At 40.1% G+C, this 19036-nt stretch overlaps 1 protein-coding gene across 2 annotated transcripts in view; it reads left to right on the forward strand.

The window, feature by feature from the left end:
• Window positions 1–7166, forward strand: part of ZFPM2 (zinc finger protein, FOG family member 2) — a 307976-nt gene extending 300810 nt beyond the window's left edge. For both annotated transcript variants that reach the window (XM_042036069.1, XM_042036070.1), the window contains 2 exons: window positions 462–686; window positions 3692–7166. In XM_042036069.1, the coding sequence (XP_041892003.1) occupies window positions 462–686; window positions 3692–6183 (2717 nt within the window). In that variant the 3' untranslated portion in view covers window positions 6184–7166. The remainder of the gene's footprint in view (window positions 1–461; window positions 687–3691) is intronic.
• The last annotated feature ends 11870 nt before the right edge of the window (window positions 7167–19036 follow it).

Raw genomic sequence — 19036 nt, forward strand, 5'->3', positions numbered from 1 at the left:
TAAGCATACTGAAAATACATTCTTCAGAATGATCTGCAGTTACCACTCAAAAATTCCAAGGCCCAGAGCTGGAAAGTCTTGTGCACACAGAAAAAAAATTGAAAGATATCACCTAATGAGTAGTGATGTATTGGAAATATAGCATAGTCCCTGAATTAGTATTTCATGTTCCCAACAAACATTTAATTTAATTTAATTTTTTTTAAATAATTATGTGCCAAAAACTTCTAGCTGTTTTCTTCATGCAGTTTTTTTAAAATATCCTCTTGAAAGAAAGAACTGTGTCCTGTGTTAGTCTCTCATCTGCAAGTGACATTTTAATAAACCCGTATCTCTGCTTTCAATATTTTATTAAATAAATATTTTTTAATGGGGAAGGGAGAGGAATTAATCTAGCTGTGTTAATTGGTTGGCACCAAGTGAACTGTGGCTAACCTGCACCTGCTTATACTTGCTTGTAGAGGACATATTCCCTTGTAAATCCTGTGGCATTTGGTACCGAAGTGAGCGGAACCTGCAGGCCCATCTCATGTACTACTGCAGTGGGAGGCAAAGAGAGGGGCCGCAGCTGTCAGAGGAGAGTGAGGACAGTGCTCAGCAGATATCCAGTGTCTGCCCCTTTCCACAGTGCACCAAAAGCTTTTCGAATGCAAGAGCTCTGGAAATGCACCTAAATTCTCACAGTGGTAAGTACCATGTATTTTTGTGTATCATCTTCTAGATTTAGCTATTTGAAGAGTTATTCACTATAGACATTCAGTGGATCAATGTCTCTCCAAATATATGCAAGCATTACATATAGATAATACCAAAATGTCAACAGTTTCTGACCTGTGTTCTACACCAAGCACCTCTCCCAGGTAAGCAGTGTCATCTTTCTTATCTACTAATCCTCATTTGAATGTTGTCTCTCTCTTAATGTGTGTATACACACATACAGGCAGCATTTTTCCACTGGTGAAGGTATGATCAGGAATCCAGACACAATCAATTACTTCAGGATTCCGGCTACCACACATACAACCAGAGAACATGTCCTTCTGAAGTAATGTCTTAGTGCCCTAGAGGAGGCTTCTTAGGCAGAAGGCTTTAAGGATCATGGTCCAGAACTCTGTGCTTTTATGAGGACACTTGTATCATAAAAAATTTCTTGTTTGATAGAAATATTCTTTTTCCTTCTTATAAATATAAAATGGGGATAGTATTTTAGAATCACAAAAACAAAGAACTGTAGGTTTGTCTAGGTTGGAAAAGACCTTTGAGATCATCAAGTCCACCCTAAACCATGTTGCTAAGCACCATATGAGCATGGGGTAGATGACCAATTTTCAATTGAATTAGGGATGGAAACACAAGTTAAAAATTTTCAGGACATTTTGCATTGGAGTTTTCAGTAGCAGAGAAAACCCACAAGAAGAAAGACTGCAGTGTCAGTGTGTGGTGTGTTTGCTGTCTGGTGTACAGAGCTGTTTCTGGAAAGGGGCAAGGGCTCTACAGGTGCTCCTGATCCTCCCGTTAAATGAATGGAGTCTAAAGGACATTAATGGGTGGAGAAGAAAGCCTTATTTGGCTTCAGTGTAAAAACTCCTGGGGCATGTGTAGTCTACTCTGCGGATTTGGTGAAGTAAAAAATGTTCCTCTGATACTTGGGCAGCAATTGCAAATCTAAAAGGCAACATACTGCCTTGGAGGAGTTTGGCACCTCCTGGAAAAGGAGTGGAAGAGTGCTGAGTGAAAACTTCTTTATGTAGACAACACAGAAAACCCTTAACCATTCATTTAGAGGTCAGATGTTTTTTTGCTTCAAGATCTTAACTTTGAATATCAGGCTATTGCCATTTTCTTTTTGTTGCCTAGAAAATATTTCACTGTTCAGTAAACCAGCAGAACCATAGGCTACAACAGCTTCAATAAGATCAGGTGAATGCAGCCCAGTGTGTCTTACAGCCTAGTAATTATAACCAGATACTCTGGGAAGATTACAGACAAATTTCTCCCCAAGCAGAGGAAAACTCTGAAATATTAGCCATTGTGCAGAAGATTTGCTTCAACTATTTGCATTTAGTGACATACCATTGGCTTAGCTGTTGGGGATTTTGAGCCATGAGCTGCAAGTGACCATGTCTGCCTGCAATCTAGAGATAAGCATCTGTGTTCCTTGAAAGACATAGATCTGAGATTGTGGTGAATTTCCAGTAAGAATCTTTAGTTATTTCTTAGAGCAGAGGATAAACCTCAGGCCTTTCCCTTTCTTTTTAGTCATAAACCAGTCTATTCAATCATTCTTGCTCTCTTTCAGATCCTGTCAGTCTTTACTTTTCTGTACAGATTATCAGAAGTTATAACACCTTCTGCAGTAGGCATGAAGCATTCCTTTTCCAAATGCCTTGTAATCTTTGGAAGCCCTGTGTTTGTTCCACCTTCTGTTACTGTTCTCGCTGAAGGCTCTAGCAGATCCACACCATTGGAACACACAGAGCCCTGACTGAAATTCAAAGTCCCCACCATAGAGCTGCTGTCACTGTACCACATGATGGGGAAGCATGTGCTGTGTACCTCCTTGGTTCCCTTCTGGCCTCTGAGGCCAAGAGCAGGTCAAATTTCAAATGTCACTCACAACTTGGGGGGGTCACTGGTGCTAGGGAAGAAGGGCAGACCTCCAGGTACAACAGCTTGCCTACCCATAGAGTGAGCTACAACATTCTTACTGTTTTGTATTGTCCAGCTACCACACACCTACTTCACCTGACTGAGGTGTGGTATATGTGTGTGTATGTGTAGGCAGAACAAATACTCATTTTAAATTCTGAATATCATCCCTATCAATATTTTTTCAGTTTTTATGGTCTAAAATGTAACTAGAATCCATGTTGTTGCAGTAGAGAAACGTGGTGTTGCAGTAGAGAAATTTGGTCTTATCTCTTTTTAAAGCATTTTCAATTTCAAAATGCTATGAAACATGGAGTTTTTTGTTTAGTCAGTGATTGTGAGATGTCTTTGAATGCACTGTTCTTGATAAAGTGGTAGTGATTTCATGAGGAAAAGGTGCTGTATTATAGCTGTAGTTGCCAACGGCCATTATATGTGAAAGATAAAATGTCAGTGTCTTACTGCTCCTCCTCCCTTCACAAGGAACACAGCTCATCAGTCCTTTCTGATGAGGATAGATCTGTAACCTCTTTCCACACTACAGACAACCTATGCAAGCAAAGAGCTGAGCATCAATAATGCTCAAAATGCTACTTCTGCTTTGTGTGTGGCTTTGAGGCACACTGAGGGCTCTACCTCAAGCTACATCTTGACCTTGGTGTGGTCTCTGTGCATTCAAAATTTCCAGCAATTGTGCATGGGGAACATTATGTCTCCCTGTAGTTGTAACTGTAATTTCTGAGACCTTTTCATTTAGAATAAGTCCAGTCTATTTTTATCCTTTCCCTTGTTCTTTCTCTCCCTTCAGCTCTGATGAATGCATGCAAATACTAGGACTCTCCAAAGCAGAGCAGAAATCTGGGAATAACCTAGGAGTTTGATGAAAAACCAATTCAAGTATTTTCAGGGTGACTAATACCATCTCATTAGAAGAAAATTAGTTATTCTCACTGTATTTGTACCTTCTGTGCAACTGATTTCCCAGTATACTTCATGTGGGGCAAAATGGTCAGTTTATTTTGTATTTTGCTTTTTTCTCTAGGAGTGAAAATGGAAGAATTTCTCCCACCTGGTGCTAGTCTGAAATGCACAGTTTGTACTTACACTGCAGACTCAGTGATTAACTTTCATCAGCACCTGTTCTCGCATCTTACTCAAGCTGCCTTTAGATGCAATCACTGCCATTTTGGCTTCCAAACTCAGAGGGAGCTACTGCAGCACCAAGAGTTACATGTCTCTGGCAACAAAATTCAGAGAGAAAGTGACATTGAACACTCTCCAAGTGGAAATGAAGAAGGTTTACAGCCAGCAACGGACCTGTTGAGCAGAAATGATGTTCCCCAGAGCCAAAAGACCATGCAGACTAAAGATGCAAGTTCTGATACAGAGCTTGATAAATGTGAAAAAAAGGCTCCACTTTTCCTTCCAAACCAGAGGCCAGAAACCCAGCCTGCAGCAAATAAGCAGAGTTTTTCATATACCAAAATAAAATCTGAACCATCCAGTCCAAGACTTGCTTCATCGCCAGTTCAGCCTAATATTGGTCCTTCTTTCCCAATGGGACCTTTTCTTTCCCAGTTTGCTTTTCCCCAAGACATCACTGTGGTTCCTCAGGCTTCAGAGATATTAGCCAAAATGTCGGAACTGGTCCATCGAAGGCTGAGGCATGGAAGTAGCAATTATCCGCCTGTAATTTACAGTCCTTTGATGCCTAAAGGGGCTACATGTTTTGAATGCAACATAACATTCAATAATTTGGACAACTATTTAGTACATAAAAAGCATTACTGCAGCAGCCGATGGCAGCAGATGACAAAGTCACCAGATTTTTCCAGTGTTCCAGAAAAAATGCCTGAAGCTGTAAGTCCCAGTAATGGTCAAAGCTCTATAAACATCCTGAATGCAGCTCCTCACGCATCAGATCCAGAAAATCAACTTCTGCAGACATCTTGCTTAAACTCTTCCAATGTTTTAGATTTGATTGGGCCAAACAATAAAAGTCATGAAAAAGACTTTACTGCACAGCCTAAGAAGTTGTCAACTGCAAGCAATGGTGATGAGAAGATAAATGGAAAACCTTCTGATGTGAAGAATCCCAATGCTCCCTTGGTAGAGGGGGAGAGTGACCCTAACAAGACCACATGTGAAGCTTGTAATATTACTTTCAGCAGACATGAGACCTACATGGTCCACAAGCAGTATTACTGTGCCACTCGCCACGATCCCCCGCTGAAGAGGTCTGCTTCCAACAAAGTGCCTGCCATGCAGAGAACAATGCGTACTCGGAAGCGAAGGAAGATGTATGAGATGTGCTTACCAGAGCAAGAGCAGAGGCCACCACTAGTTCAACAGCGATTTCTAGAAGTTGCTAATCTAGGAAATCCTTGTACATCTACTCAAGAGTCAACAGAGGGCCTTGGAGAATGTTACCATCCACGATGTGATATCTTTCCAGGAATAGTCTCAAAGCATCTGGAAACATCGCTGTCTATTAACAAGTGCGTTCCAGTTTCAAAGTGTGACACTGCCCACTCCACCGTGTCTTGCTTGGAGATGGATGTGCCAATAGATCTCAGTAAAAAATGCTTACCCCCGTCGGAGAGGACATCCACTTCTCCCAAAAGGCTGCTGGACTACCATGAGTGCACTGTTTGCAAGATCAGTTTTAACAAGGTAGAGAACTACCTGGCTCACAAGCAGAATTTTTGTCCTGTCACTGCTCATCAGCGTAATGACCTGGGACAACTTGACAGTAAGGTGTTTCAAAACCCAGAAAGTGAAAGAAACAGCCCAGATGTCAGTTATGAGAGAAGCATAATCAAATGTGAGAAAAATGGAAACTCGAAACAGTCCTCTCCTAATGGAAACTTATTTTCCACACACTTAGCAACACTTCAAGGACTGAAAGTCTTTAGTGAAGCAGCCCAGCTTATTGCTACAAAAGAAGAAAACAAACATTTGTTTCTTCCACAATGCCTTTACCCTGGAGCAATAAAGAAAGCTAAAGGAGCAGATCAGCTTTCTCCATATTATGGAATAAAGCCAAGTGATTACATTTCTGGTTCTCTCGTCATTCATAATACTGATTTAGATCAAAGCACAACTACAGAAAGTGAATCTCCGAAAGGCCAGCCACCTTCGAATGGATGTGCTGTGCAGAAGAAAGAATCTCTTCCACTACTGCCGAAAAACCGAGGCATGGTAATAGTTAATGGGGGACTAAAACAGGAGGAAAGACCTGCTGCTAACCCACAGCAAGAGAACATTTCCCAGAATCCTCCACATGAAGATGGGCACAAGTCTCCTTCTTGGATCTCTGAGAATCCCTTAACTACAAATGAAAATGTCTCTCCAGCAATTCCTACAGCAGAGGAACAGTTGTCTAGTATAGCTAAAGGTGTGAACGGCTCTACCCAGGCTCCAACCAGTGGAAAGTATTGCCGACTGTGTGACATCCAGTTCAACAATCTTTCAAACTTTATAACTCATAAGAAGTTTTATTGCTCTTCACATGCAGCAGAACATGTCAAATGAAACAATTGGTCACCTTTGGTACCTGTGTTTAGCATATTGTTCCATACAGTTTAAAGAAAGTTTGAATTACATCTGGACAATCAGGAGATTTCACTATTGCTGAGTTGAAGACTTAAAGGTGTAATTTCATTACAGTCCATTAGTAAAGTGTATTATTGGTGCCATTTTCAAAAATATTAATTTATTTTACCAGCAGTATTCATAGCTGTAGTTATGTTATTTTTTATTTAAAAACTTTATATTAAAGTCATTTGTAATGTTATTGTATAGTTATTGTGTAGCACATATGGTTTGCACTGTATAGTAGATTTTAAAGAAAATAGTCGCAAACAATACAGAAAAGCATTTTAGAAATAGCTTCAAAAGCACTTGTGTATCCTGATTTTTTTTCTTATATGCTGTTGCAGATATATGTATATGCTAAAATATAACTTGCAAAGAAGTTTCAACTATGCTGTAAAGTTCGCCTTAAAATTTCAATTTTTTTGAACAATTGGGCTCAGTTTGCACTTTATATTTTAGCAGATACAGTACCTTAGTCATTAGGCTTTGCATTTGTATGTAGCAGTATGTTTCTGTCCACTTTCTTAATCTGAAACGTACGTTAAATGAAGATGGCATTTTCTTTCTTGTATAGTACTTGTATTTTCTTTTGCTGATGCATCTCTGTCTCAATTTTTAAACCTTTGCTGTTAAATGCAATACTTTATAAAGAATGAACAAAATTACTGGAAGCAGTATTGTAAGAAATGAGGTCATATCAATCAGTTTTATCTTTTGAAAGGCACAGTCTAAAACAAAACCCTAAACTCAATGCTGCAATTATGAATCTAATTCATATATAAGATATATTTAAATATAAGAGTAGCAATACTGCAACTGGTGATCACAAAGATAATGTTCTACTTCTGATAGAAATAATTTCTCAACAAATGTTGTTACTATGCATGTATATGGATGGAATAAAATTCCAGATCATTGGAGAAGTTTGGCAGTAATTTCTTTAATTTTTTTTAAATTTTATTTTGTTTTTCAAGGTGGATTTAGAACTCACAAACTGTAAAGAAGTTCTTAGGAACAAGCTAACATTGCCTTCTCTTCAGTGGAAGCAAAGTGTTCAAAGAGACAATGAGTACAAAGGATACCTCCACTTCCAGGGAGTCTCTACTAACAGGTCACTAGTGCAACTGGGTCTAAGACTGCCTAGTGAACTAAAACTTAAAATGTGAGGGTCTGAAAGCAGGAAGGCTGTTCTCTTTACTGGTGCCAAGGCACACATACTTTCCTGCAGTATCTCCCTATGCCAAAATAGTGGAACAATCTCCTTCCTAATACCTCTGGTGTGATTTTTCATGTGTTCAGTGTTCTTACATGAAAAACAAGAGCATTCATTTAAGAGAACAACAGTTTGCTCCACTAATTCAGTATAGAAATATTAGTCAATAATTTATGTTATATTAAAATCTGAACTAATGCACAATTAATACCATTTGCTTGCAATTGTTTAGTCTCCTGTACACAGTTTTCATTAAAAAATTGATATTATAAAAATGATCTATTCATACACTTTCATCCTACAAATTTGAAAACAAAACCATGATCTGAATAGTTGCATAAACAGTTGTATTTTAGTTCCTATATCAGCCAAAGAAACAACTCATAACTAGCTGTGTGAAAGGATGGTATTTCTGCTGAGCAGCCAGTTGGAGTCTAGCATAAGAGCATAAAATGCCTCTGGCTTTCAGCAACCCCATTTCTGTGTAGTTTGCAACTCAACTGTTCCTTTTTTTTTATTTGTAAGGGTAGCTACATGTAATCCAGTAGCAAAAATAATAAACACTTCAAAACTGTAGTTAACTCTGCTGATTAGCTGCGCTTTAAATACAGGTCAAGAGTGCTTAAAATTTTACTAATTCTCACTTGAAACAAAGATATCAGATGCATACATTCATTTCAGTAGGCCCAAAGTTGGTCCTATAGCAAAAAGTTTGGATAATAACACTTGTGAAGAAGAAAAAGCATTACAATCACAGGGAGAATGAAACAGACAAAATGTTCATGGTTATCAATTAAACATTGATTAGAAAACACACCAGGATATCTAAGACTTCACACTATTTGCAATAGATGGTACATTTTGGCCTTTTTGGTGGCAAACATTATTTTGAAGATTATCCATCATTCAGTAATGGGTTAAAGAATCAGGTGAATACATTTGGATTGAAATAACCTAATTCTGAAAGATCCACATGCGTAGATGAAAACTTTTTAGGTGAAACTGGTCAGGAGGCCATAGGTTTTGTAATTTACAATTGCTGAGCTCTAGGGGTGTGTTTAGACAGTGAGAAAGTAAAGGAAAATACCAGGGTTAAAGTGAATACCTAGTTGAAAAGTGATGCTGAAAGGGGAAAGCCTTATCACAAACAATTTCTGATCCAGAAATGCTGAGGGTTCCTGATATATTCCAGAGGTAGATTAAAGCCTGCCATGCTGTGTTATATTCTTCCCACTGGCTAGTCCAATTTTCTTTCACACAACAGAATAATTCTAGTAGTATTTTCTCTTTATAAATCATCTATTTGGTTGACTGCTTCCATTTTTACAAGTTCAAAACAAGCACAACCTGTTCATTTGTGGGTACAGAGTTACTCCATTGTAAGCACATTTTATATATTTTACTCACTTCCCAGGAACAGCTGGCAATTCTGACACATGCTAAACACCTAAGTTATACCATCACACTCTCTGAAAGTAAAACTGTACACAAGCTAGGTCGGTAGCAGATACTATAATTTGATTTTTTTATACATATGTTAAAAATAGAAAGCATTTTAAAAAAAGCTGCTCGCATAGCTTGGTTCAGGAATCCTGTTTTCCCATAACTTTATAGACTGTTTTCAATTGTTTCACTTTCTTTATTGCACTCATTTTTTAATTTGTTCATGTGAAATAAGAACATAAACACTTTGACCAGTCAGGAATCTCTCTCGTGTTTCTTAAACCAGTTTGCACAATACTGGTCTAATCCCAGCTGGGGACTTGAAGCACATCTACATTTAAGTCGTAAGTGTTGTTTACAGGAATAAACTACTTAAATGTTTTTTAACCAAAGGGTTATTTGTGTTCTCTTCAGATTATATCGACATGTTTGTCCAAGGTGATAAAGTGCCTATTGCTAAAAGCTTCTCTTCCCAAGTCCTTCTTTAAGATTTTTGTAGGTTTATTAATTATTTATCAAATCACCTACGCAAAAGGAGTCCATCCTTAGTTAGTCTTTGACATCTGGAATTCAGCAGGAAACAGAGCACCTCAGTTAAAAGGTTTGGATCCGTTAATCCCTGTCAGCTGGTGTCAGTAAATAAATCTTTGGGGCTATGGGGTGAACAGCTCAGCAAAAGGCATTAAAATATTTCCTGGGTTTATGTTACAAAAAATAAAGTTGCTCAACATGAAGACTTACTTAATATTTAGAAGAGCTGGTTCCTGCCTAGCTCCCTGTGTATTGATTGCCTGGCAGATTTGCATTCAACTTTTGGGGTTTTTAAGGAAGATTTCCTTATTTGCAAAACATCCCGTCCACAGGCAGTGCTCAGAACTAATGTTTGGCCACATCCCTGTCTGCCTCATTTATTCATTTGTATCCCGAAATTCAGACTCTGAAAGGCAGTTGTGAGTCCTCATTCATACCACATTCATACCACAATCTTCACATTTTCCACAGAACAATGGTGATTTTTTTTCTTTGTAAAAGAAAAGCAGTAAAGCGTATTGCTCCAAATTGATGTCTGCTTGTCTTGAAGTAATTGTAATAATGTTAGGATTCTGGTGACATCTCATTATTACAAATAATCACAAAACTGCATCACAGATATTTGCTGTGGATCCACACTCCTAACTTTCTCAGTCTCTCACTTCTACTAGAGAACTATTGACTATGTTCATTGTCTACACTGTCTGCAGGAATGTAGTAGTCCTATCCTAAACATAATCAAGAGTATGTGTAAAGTGATTTCTCCTTTGTACAATAAACACTGCACCACTGGCAAATGTAGAAGGAAAAAAAAATAATGACTAAAAACCCTGATATAGAAATTTAAAAATGATTTCCAGTACCACCATCTAGATGAGATGTAGGTGGGCTGATTCACTTCCCTGAATGTACATACATAAGCTATGAACCAGAAGCCACTCTAAAACAATGTAACTGAGATGGAGCTCTGAGCAGCCTGGAAAACCTGGCTTAAAGAAGATTCCATGGTGAGTATAATGGAAAAAGGATGGTGTGGGATAATCTTATTGAGGAGCAAAGAAGATAAGGAAAAATGGAAGCACTACTTTGTTAATCCCGAGAGTGTAGTATGGGTACACTGATGACTGCAGAAGGCAGCAGTTACAAGGCATCAGCACTATAAAAACACTACACATCCCAGGAGGCCTGTCGAGAGAGGCTAAAATACTGATGAGACAAAATCTTTGGAAGATCACTCCCAAATTCTAAATGTTGCCAATGCAAAGGTTCTGGCTTCTGGTGGTCTCCTTTTCCCCAAGGCTGACAATGGGGAAGAGTACCACAACTCTCTTGACCTTCCAGGTTACCTTCACAGCTGGCGTGTTGTGTTGCCATGAACTTTGTAGGACAGACATCCACAGAACAGATATGTGTGACCCTATTGCAAATTAGAGTCAAGTCAGGTACCCAGGCTTCAGCTGTGCTATCCTGTGAGCACACCTGATCCTTCCACCGAGGTTTTCCACAGAGGTCACTGACAGTGCTTCAAATCCAGACCATTTAGAGCCACAGCAAAATTAACTAAAATAACGTTGGTGGCACTTACGTATGGAGTAAAACAGAGCATGGGGAAGGGAGGTGGGCAGGGAATCTGCAGTCACACAATTAAAGCTTCTGCGTAATATACCAGCATGAGATGAATGAATTGTGACTGGAAGGGTGAGACACGGCTTTTATGCTGGGATGAACAGAAAATTGTGATTCTCACGATTTCAACTTTTAAATACATGGGTTTTTTTACTATATGCACACACATTTATGTGTAAAACATGCACAGAGAGATGAGAATGTCCAAAACAGGGACACAACCTACACTAGATTAAGAGATTAGATCAAGCACCTGAATAAGGTGATTAGACAAATCCTTTGTTACAGAAATAATAGCCAGACCTCATCGCATAGGGAAACTGGCACGGTTTGGTGCATGGAGAATGCATGATACATTCATTCATATACAAATTTAAATGTCCTGGCAAAATTGCTCTTTCCCCTTTCTGCTCTCAGTTGCTTTGAACGGGCTCCAACCTCTCAGCTGCTTTGTGCAGGTCCCAATCCAAGCAATTTGTTCCTACCTGATGCCAAGAAGATTTTTTGCCTTTTCTTTCATACCCCTGTTACACCTTTTTTACAACTTCTGTATTCTTAGTGCTTTTTGCCTACATTCTTGGACTTGTTGTCAAGCTGAGAGACTAAACATTTTAGAAGCTATGTAAGTAGAGCATAGTGTGCCCCAGAGCCCAAGGTCCTCTCCAGAACACATTCTGTAAACTAAGATAGAACCACCCAGGGGAAGGTTCCTTGGGGAGGGGGGCTCATTCAAGCCTCTCATTGGGGAATTTTTTGATAGATATGCTAATTAGAAAAACCTATAATGTTATACCAGATCTTTTGGGTGGGAGAATTGCGGTGTGCATTTCAGTGCTTTTGACCTGGATGTGGTGCATCTAAGGATCCTTAAAATAAATACCAAGGTTAAATCCCTTTTCCCCTTCTAACCATGTTTGACTCTTGATTTCAAGACCAGGAAAAGGCATCAACCTACCAACTCAATGGCCCTCACACCCATTTTTTTCCACCTGAAAACTTAGTTGGTTTTGTAACTGTCTTGTTTTGTTTTCTGTTGTGAGAGTTTTTTTAACTCTTTACCCACCTTGAATGATTTGGGGTAGAGGCAGGTGAAAGGATTCACCTGAGCTGATATATTGGAGAATGTGGTAATCTCCATCATTGGGGACATGGAGACACTTGAGAGCTCCTGAAAAGGAGGCTTACATGCACTCAGATGTTCTCATCTCCTCCATTTGAGACCCCTTGTTAGGACTTTTATCCCTCATCACATCTTGAAACTCACTTGTCTCTCAGTGCTAAGCAGCCTACCCAGAGACTCAGTCAGTTGTCTGCTTTGGCTTAGAAATATTTCCCTATAGGAAAACTCCATGAAGGAATGTGTTGGACATGCACTTTGAATGGCACTATTGATAATTTTAATACTCACTGTTGATACAATAACCTAATATTCATCCCCAGAGTGGGGGCTGTGCTCCTCAGTAGTGGAGGTCTGGTCATTTCTTAGGGATGTCAGGACAATCCCAAGCCTTATACACCGGCAGCTACAGGGACAGAGGGAAGACAGCATTCACTTTTTTCTCCTCCCATGTGAGTTATTCTGCAAAACACAGAGAAAGGGACAAGAAGGACTTAAAGGGCTATAATGCAGGGAAGGGATTTGTGGCTCCTGGCCTCAAGGTGGCTTCTGTCTTTTTACATTAAGTAGACAATGGGAAAATGGTCTATCAGAAAGCAAGGCTTATCTGCAGTGTTAGAAAACTTGACATGCAGCGTGGTTCTGTAAATTATATCAGAAATCACTTTCCTTTTATGAGAAGTGTTGTTTTGGGTAGGTAATTTTTATATTAGGAAAAAATAAGTTGGAACAGTTTGCAGAAGTTTTTAACATACTATAATGTTACTGAAATCTGTAGTATCACTAAAATGCATTCAACGCTTTCATACAATTTATGGAGTTAAAAGTAATAATTATATAAAAGATGTGGACATGATTTCACTTATTTGAACTTCACTGTGCTAGAGGGATTCACTGTCACTTTGTGACAGCCATGTCAAGGAAGAACTGTCTCTGCTCTGCAAGAACTTTCCTAATCGATAACATTCTGTGTTCCTTATTCTTGTAACATCAAAATATATCATAGTTTATGTCTGTTATATTAGATTTGATAATGACATTCACAATACGAAAATAATATTTATATAAAGTATTCAGCCTGAAGATAACTGTTATATCTTCCTGACACAAAACTGCTGTGTATACTTCCCAACCATGTATTAAAGTTAAGTGATAATATTACTTTGTGCATTTGCTCTAAGTTCATGACAAGCATAATTAATACCACTAACCAGCAAGGTGAAAGTGGGATTCATTCTTATGTGATAAAAATGCCTGTTTTCTTTCCCAAACAACAAATTCCAAAACTTTCTTATCACCAGATAAGATTAAAATGAAAAAATGAAATGTTGTACAACTTTGTCCAGTGACACTTATGAACCATTACTCTGGGCTGTGGAAGCATCACTGGTGTAGACAAGCACAGTTCAAGAACCTTCTACTGGTGTTCAGAACAAGCAGTGAAGTGAGAGATGTGATGCAGGCTCAGATAAAAACGAATTACTTGTTTCATTACAGTAAATAGTTTGAATCAAAAAGCAGCATTCTGAAAACATGAATTACCCTGCTATCTGAATTTCTCTTAGAAATGGAGATGAGTTAAAGTTAGTACTCAGTTGAGCATCAAAACCTCTTCTCTCCACAGGATTACCCACTGCTGCTAACAAATCACCCATAAAAATGCAGGTCAGGCATTTGGAACCTACATCTAATGCTTATGAAACTCCCATTGAAATGAATTATGGAATCGCTCACTCCAGTTGCAGTGCCTACAAGTAGATAAAAGAGAATATGTCTTTGTGACCTTTATACAGGTTCTGCTGCATTTATATATTATACAAACAGCTTATTTTGTATGTGCTACCACTGGTTGTAGAGTAAGAACCACTACCTCCTAAAAATTTTAGAGGGGTAGAGCCATAGCAAACCTAGTGTTACAGGATGGCTGAGGCTGGCAGGCACCTGTGGAAATCACCCAGTCCAACCTCACCCCTGCCCAAGCAGGGTCAGCTATGACAGCTTGTTCAAGGATATGGCCAGTTAGGTTTTTTAATATCTCCCAGGACAGAGACTCTACAGCCTTTCTGGGCAACTTATTCCTGTGTCTGGTGTTGTTCCTCTCCAGAAGCAGGACTCTGCACTTTCCTTTGCTCAACTCTATGAGATGTCTCTTGGTCCATTTCTCCAGCCTGTTCAGATCCTTCTGTATGGCAACACAGCCACCTAGTCTGTGGAACACTCCTCCCAGTTTTGTGTCATCTGCAAACTTGTTGAAGGTGCATGATGTGCCAGCATCCAGGTCACTGATGATCAGCAGTACTGGCTCCAGTATTTACCCCTTTAGAACACCACTAGTCACCTGTCAGCACCTGGACTTCATGCTGCTGATCACAGCCTTATCAGCCCAGCACTTCAGCCAGTTTTGAATCAACTGCCCTGTCCATATAGCTAGCCCATATTCCATCAGAATGTCTACAAGGATTTTAAGAGAGACTGTCAAAAGCTGTGCTGAAGTCAAATAAATAGAATTCACTGCTTTCCCCTATTCACTCTATTGTAGAAGCCTCCCAGGTCAGGCATAATTTCATCTTCATAAATCTATGCTGACTGCTCCCAGTAACCTTCTTGTCTTTTATTTGCCTGGAAATGGTTCTCAGGATTATTTGCTTATCACCTTCCCAAAGACCAAGATGGAGCTCTAACCTGTAGTTCCCTGAGTCTTCCTTCATGTCTTTTTGAGGATGGTAGTGACATTTGCTTTCTCTCAGTGCTCAGGAATCTCCCCTGGTCACTATGACCTTTCCTAGTTAATCAAGAATGGACTCACAGAGATACCAGCAGCTCCCTCAGCACTTGCTGGTGCATCCCTGTAGGTCACTGTTACGATCCGGTTTAAACCCAGAAAAGCAAAGCAAGCTAAGTCTCTGTGCATAAACCGGAAAGAACTTAGAACGTTCAAAATATTCCCAGAAACGAGATTAAAACCAAACGAGGTTAGATGTTGTTGCCAAAAAATGGATGCATTTTATTTAATAGTAGAGAGGCAAAGAGAAGGAAAAAGAAAAGAGAGAAAGAAACAGAAAAAGAAGTGTGCGTGTGGGGTGGGGGAACAGGGAGAGGTGACAGGGGTTAGGTGGAAGCATATCACCCATCCGAGGGTCCCAATGACGTCTCGTTGCTCCCCTCCATCCGGTCTGCTGGTGGTGAAGGTTCCCCGTCACCGCCGTGGCCACGCTGCCACACGTTCCGCCGTGCCACCACACACCACCACACCACATGGCAAAGAGTACAGAATCCCATGGATTAATATATGCTTTGGGCCAGGTGGGAACACCCACATCTCTCTTGCAGGGGCTAGCTTGACACTGTCCCTTGCAACACTGAGGGTCTGTTGCATCATCTCTGGTGCTCTGGTGCAGGGTCTGGGCACTCCTTTGAGGGGGGCCCCTGTGATGGGCCATGTCACCCCCTTCTGCTGTGGATAAGCTTCACCTCCCCCAGTGAGGGCCCCTCAGCTGGGCTCTGCACAGTGGAGGATGGGCAGTCACTGTGCCTCTGACCACAGGCTTTTCCCAGATACCCAAAGCCTCTCCTCCCTCCACCCCTTGGTGCGAGGGTCTGCTCGAGCCTGGCAGCTGATAGCCCTGGGGCTGTGGTCTCCATCTTGGAGGTGTTAAGCTTGTGCTTTGTGAATGTACCCACCCCTGAGTTTTACTTCATCCTACCTTCATCAGCGAGCAGTGTAAGGCCTCAGTCAGGGCCCCATTTAGGGTGCAGTCTTCTCTGCAGCTTTTGTAACACAGTTTTAAAAGTCCTTTAAGAAAATGTTTGTTATAAACTATAATATTTCAGTCTCTGACAGTCACATGGAATAAATATGTCCAGTTTATTTCAGTGTTCCCTGTCATGATCCTTGCTCACTAGAACTAACAATTTCTTGCTTCAGGGCCCTGTGATTCATGGCTTTCTAGTGAAGAGAGAGGCAAAGAAGGAATTGAGTACCTCCGCTCTCTTCACATCTTCACCAAGTTCATTATCCCCTTCCCTGTTGAGCAGCTGGCACATTTTTTTCCTAGTCTTTGCTGCTGAGAGACCTGCAGAAGCCCTGCTTGTTGCCTTTCACAGCCCTCACCACGTTCCACACAACGGTCTGACAATGTGCACTTAAAGCCCTGAAGGCCAATTGTGTTCTGGGCTGCATCAAAAGCAGCGTGGCCAGCAGGGCAAGGGAGGGGATTTTGCCTCTCGTCTCTGCTCTGGTGAGACCCCACCTGGCCACAAAGATGATCAGAGGGATGGAGCACCTCTCCTACAAAGACAGGCTGAGAGTTGGGGCTGTTCAGATGGGAGAGGAGAAGGCTCCAGGGAGACCTTGTTATGGTCTTTCAATACTTAAAAAGGGTTGAAGGAAAGAGAGACTTTTTACCAAGGCCTCCAGCAACAGGACAAGGAGTAAACGGAATGAAAGTAGGTTTAGATTAGATATTAAGAAGAAATTGTTTACTGTGAAGTGTGTGGGGCACTGACACAGGTTGCCCAGGGAAGTTGTGGATGCTCAGTCCATAGAAGTGTTCAAGGACAGGTTGGATGGGACTTTGAGCAAGCTGGTCTAGTGGGAGGTGTCCCTACCCATGCCAGGAGGGTTGGAACTAGATGATCTTTAAGGTCCCTTCCAACCCAAGCCATTCTATGATTCTATGAACTTCAGATGAACCTTGTCCATAACCTTATGAAATTGCCTACATTTCATTTTTGTTTGGCAGGTCTTCAAGTTCTTGGGCATCTTCATAGCTGTCTATACTTTTTTCACCATGAGTGTGTTGTCAGTTGCAATAATGGAAATCCAGAAGGGTTTTTTCAGGGATCAGCAAAACTTTATGGGCTACCAGTAGCATAACTGAAAGCAGCAGCAGGCCTACAGGCTGCATGTATAGTAATTGTTTCAGAACCTTCAAAATTGTTGTGTTTAAAAATAGTGGGTTCCAGAGCCAAAGTCTGTAGTTGCCTGCAGCATCCATAATACCCTGTCTCCCACTAAGCTGTCAAGTTCATTTTCACTTTTCCTTCTCCAATATTCTTGGCAACATCACCTTTTTCTCCACATTTTTCCTTTCCCTCTTTCTCCCCAGTTCCAGTTTCAGCATGGCCAAAAATGTGTACATAAGAAAAAGCCAAAATAATTTGCAGTGAGGTGAGCAAAACTTTCAGATCTTAACACTGCTAAACTTGGAAAAGTTTTAATTTAAATTCAGACTAGGACATTAGCCTATCTTTGCCATCATATCCCAAGCCCCATCTGGCAAAATATAGAAGTTCTTTTTGGGAGCAGTGCAATTTTGTCTCAGTGTGGAGGAAGTGATTTTTCTCCAAGTGTTGGATTTGTTGATTTTCATTCAGACTCCAATCAATTAATTAGTTTGCTTCGGTTTTTGTATCACCTGTTCATCAGAAAGGAAATTTGATTTTTAACTTATATAAATTTAGTCTGGAACTGATGCCTTAGGATTAAGGTTTTATATTTTTCAGATCCTGTACTGCTTTAGTCTGTAAATCTAAAACTCCATAGCCTGTTAGCTACTGTTCTCCCATTCTGGTTAGACATAACAAATCCTCTCTGGGCCACCTTGTTGTCCCAGGCCCCAAAATATGTAAACTAAGCCTCTGGAAAGGTGGAACAAACTTCAGGTAATTACATCATTACCTGAAACTGTAATTGGAGAATTAACCCTGACATGCAAATGGACCAAACTTATAAAAGTGTGGAAAACTTATGACCCAGCATCCATTTTGGGTGTAGCCCTAGGGCTCGGTACCCATAGTGTATCTTTATTGAAGGCCCTTCAATAAATACCTGCTTTTATTCTCTTAATCTTGTCTAGCCTCTGTTTTCAGGTAGCCACTCCAAGGCATCAGAACAGTTATTCTAGAGTTGTGCTCACCTAATAAGAATGGAGTGAAAACAGAACCAAACGATCTGTCCATCCACATTTATATTACAAATGAATGAATATAGATCTAGTAATTTTTCATTGAAAATAGCTGCAGTAAGTAGTCATGCTGTTTTTCATTTATCGTTAATCAGACTAGATTCTCCTTTCAGTTTCACCACAACAAAGTAAGTAATTTATTCTAAATTGCAGCTGGAGTCACTCCACATTTTTTCTTATGCCACTGAGAACAGAATATGTCCCAGAAACTGCTGTTAGCTTGACTAATTCATACCTCATATTACCATAATTTTAAAATAATGAAAGAGCTTGTTTTTACAGGCATTTTGGGTGAAGCCCAGCTACCATTGTATAACCATCTAGTTTTGGAGTAAATAACCTGCAACATGTTGAAAGGCCAATTACTTATAGAATTGCTACCATTAAAGGAGTCACGTTCTCTGACTCTGTTCTTCTCTGAAATATATATGACAGCTGAAATCCCATCTAGATGACAGTTCATGACTTCTACCAAGAGGATGATTTTGCTGAGAGCATAAGATCATAACCAGTGTTTGAACTACATAACATTTAATTTTTCCCTGGACTACTGCAGAGTTATCCACAGCAAGGAGAGCATGTGTGCCTGTGGGACTTGACACTAGTAATCATATACATGATAGCACTCTTAATGGTGCATCTTAAGATTTCACTTCTTTGGGAAGCAAGGTACATCTCAGTGTCTGCTCAGGCCTGGTTCCCCAGCTGGTGAAGTCCTCTCCATCTAGTAGACTCTCAGATAAGAAGAAAGCAGACATGGAAATATTGTCTCACCCTCATGGCTTCAATACAGTCTGTGACTCCAACAGTTTAAATCCCCCTCAGACCATATAAGATGTGCCCCTTCATATCTTTGTCAACAACTTCAAAATCCAGCTCCAAAGATACAGTAAA

Source organism: Corvus kubaryi, unplaced genomic scaffold (genome assembly GCF_017639235.1).
Source record: "Corvus kubaryi isolate FWS band 111438036 unplaced genomic scaffold, C.kubaryi_AGA036_p1.0 37385, whole genome shotgun sequence".
Classification (NCBI taxonomy): domain Eukaryota; kingdom Metazoa; phylum Chordata; class Aves; order Passeriformes; family Corvidae; genus Corvus; species Corvus kubaryi.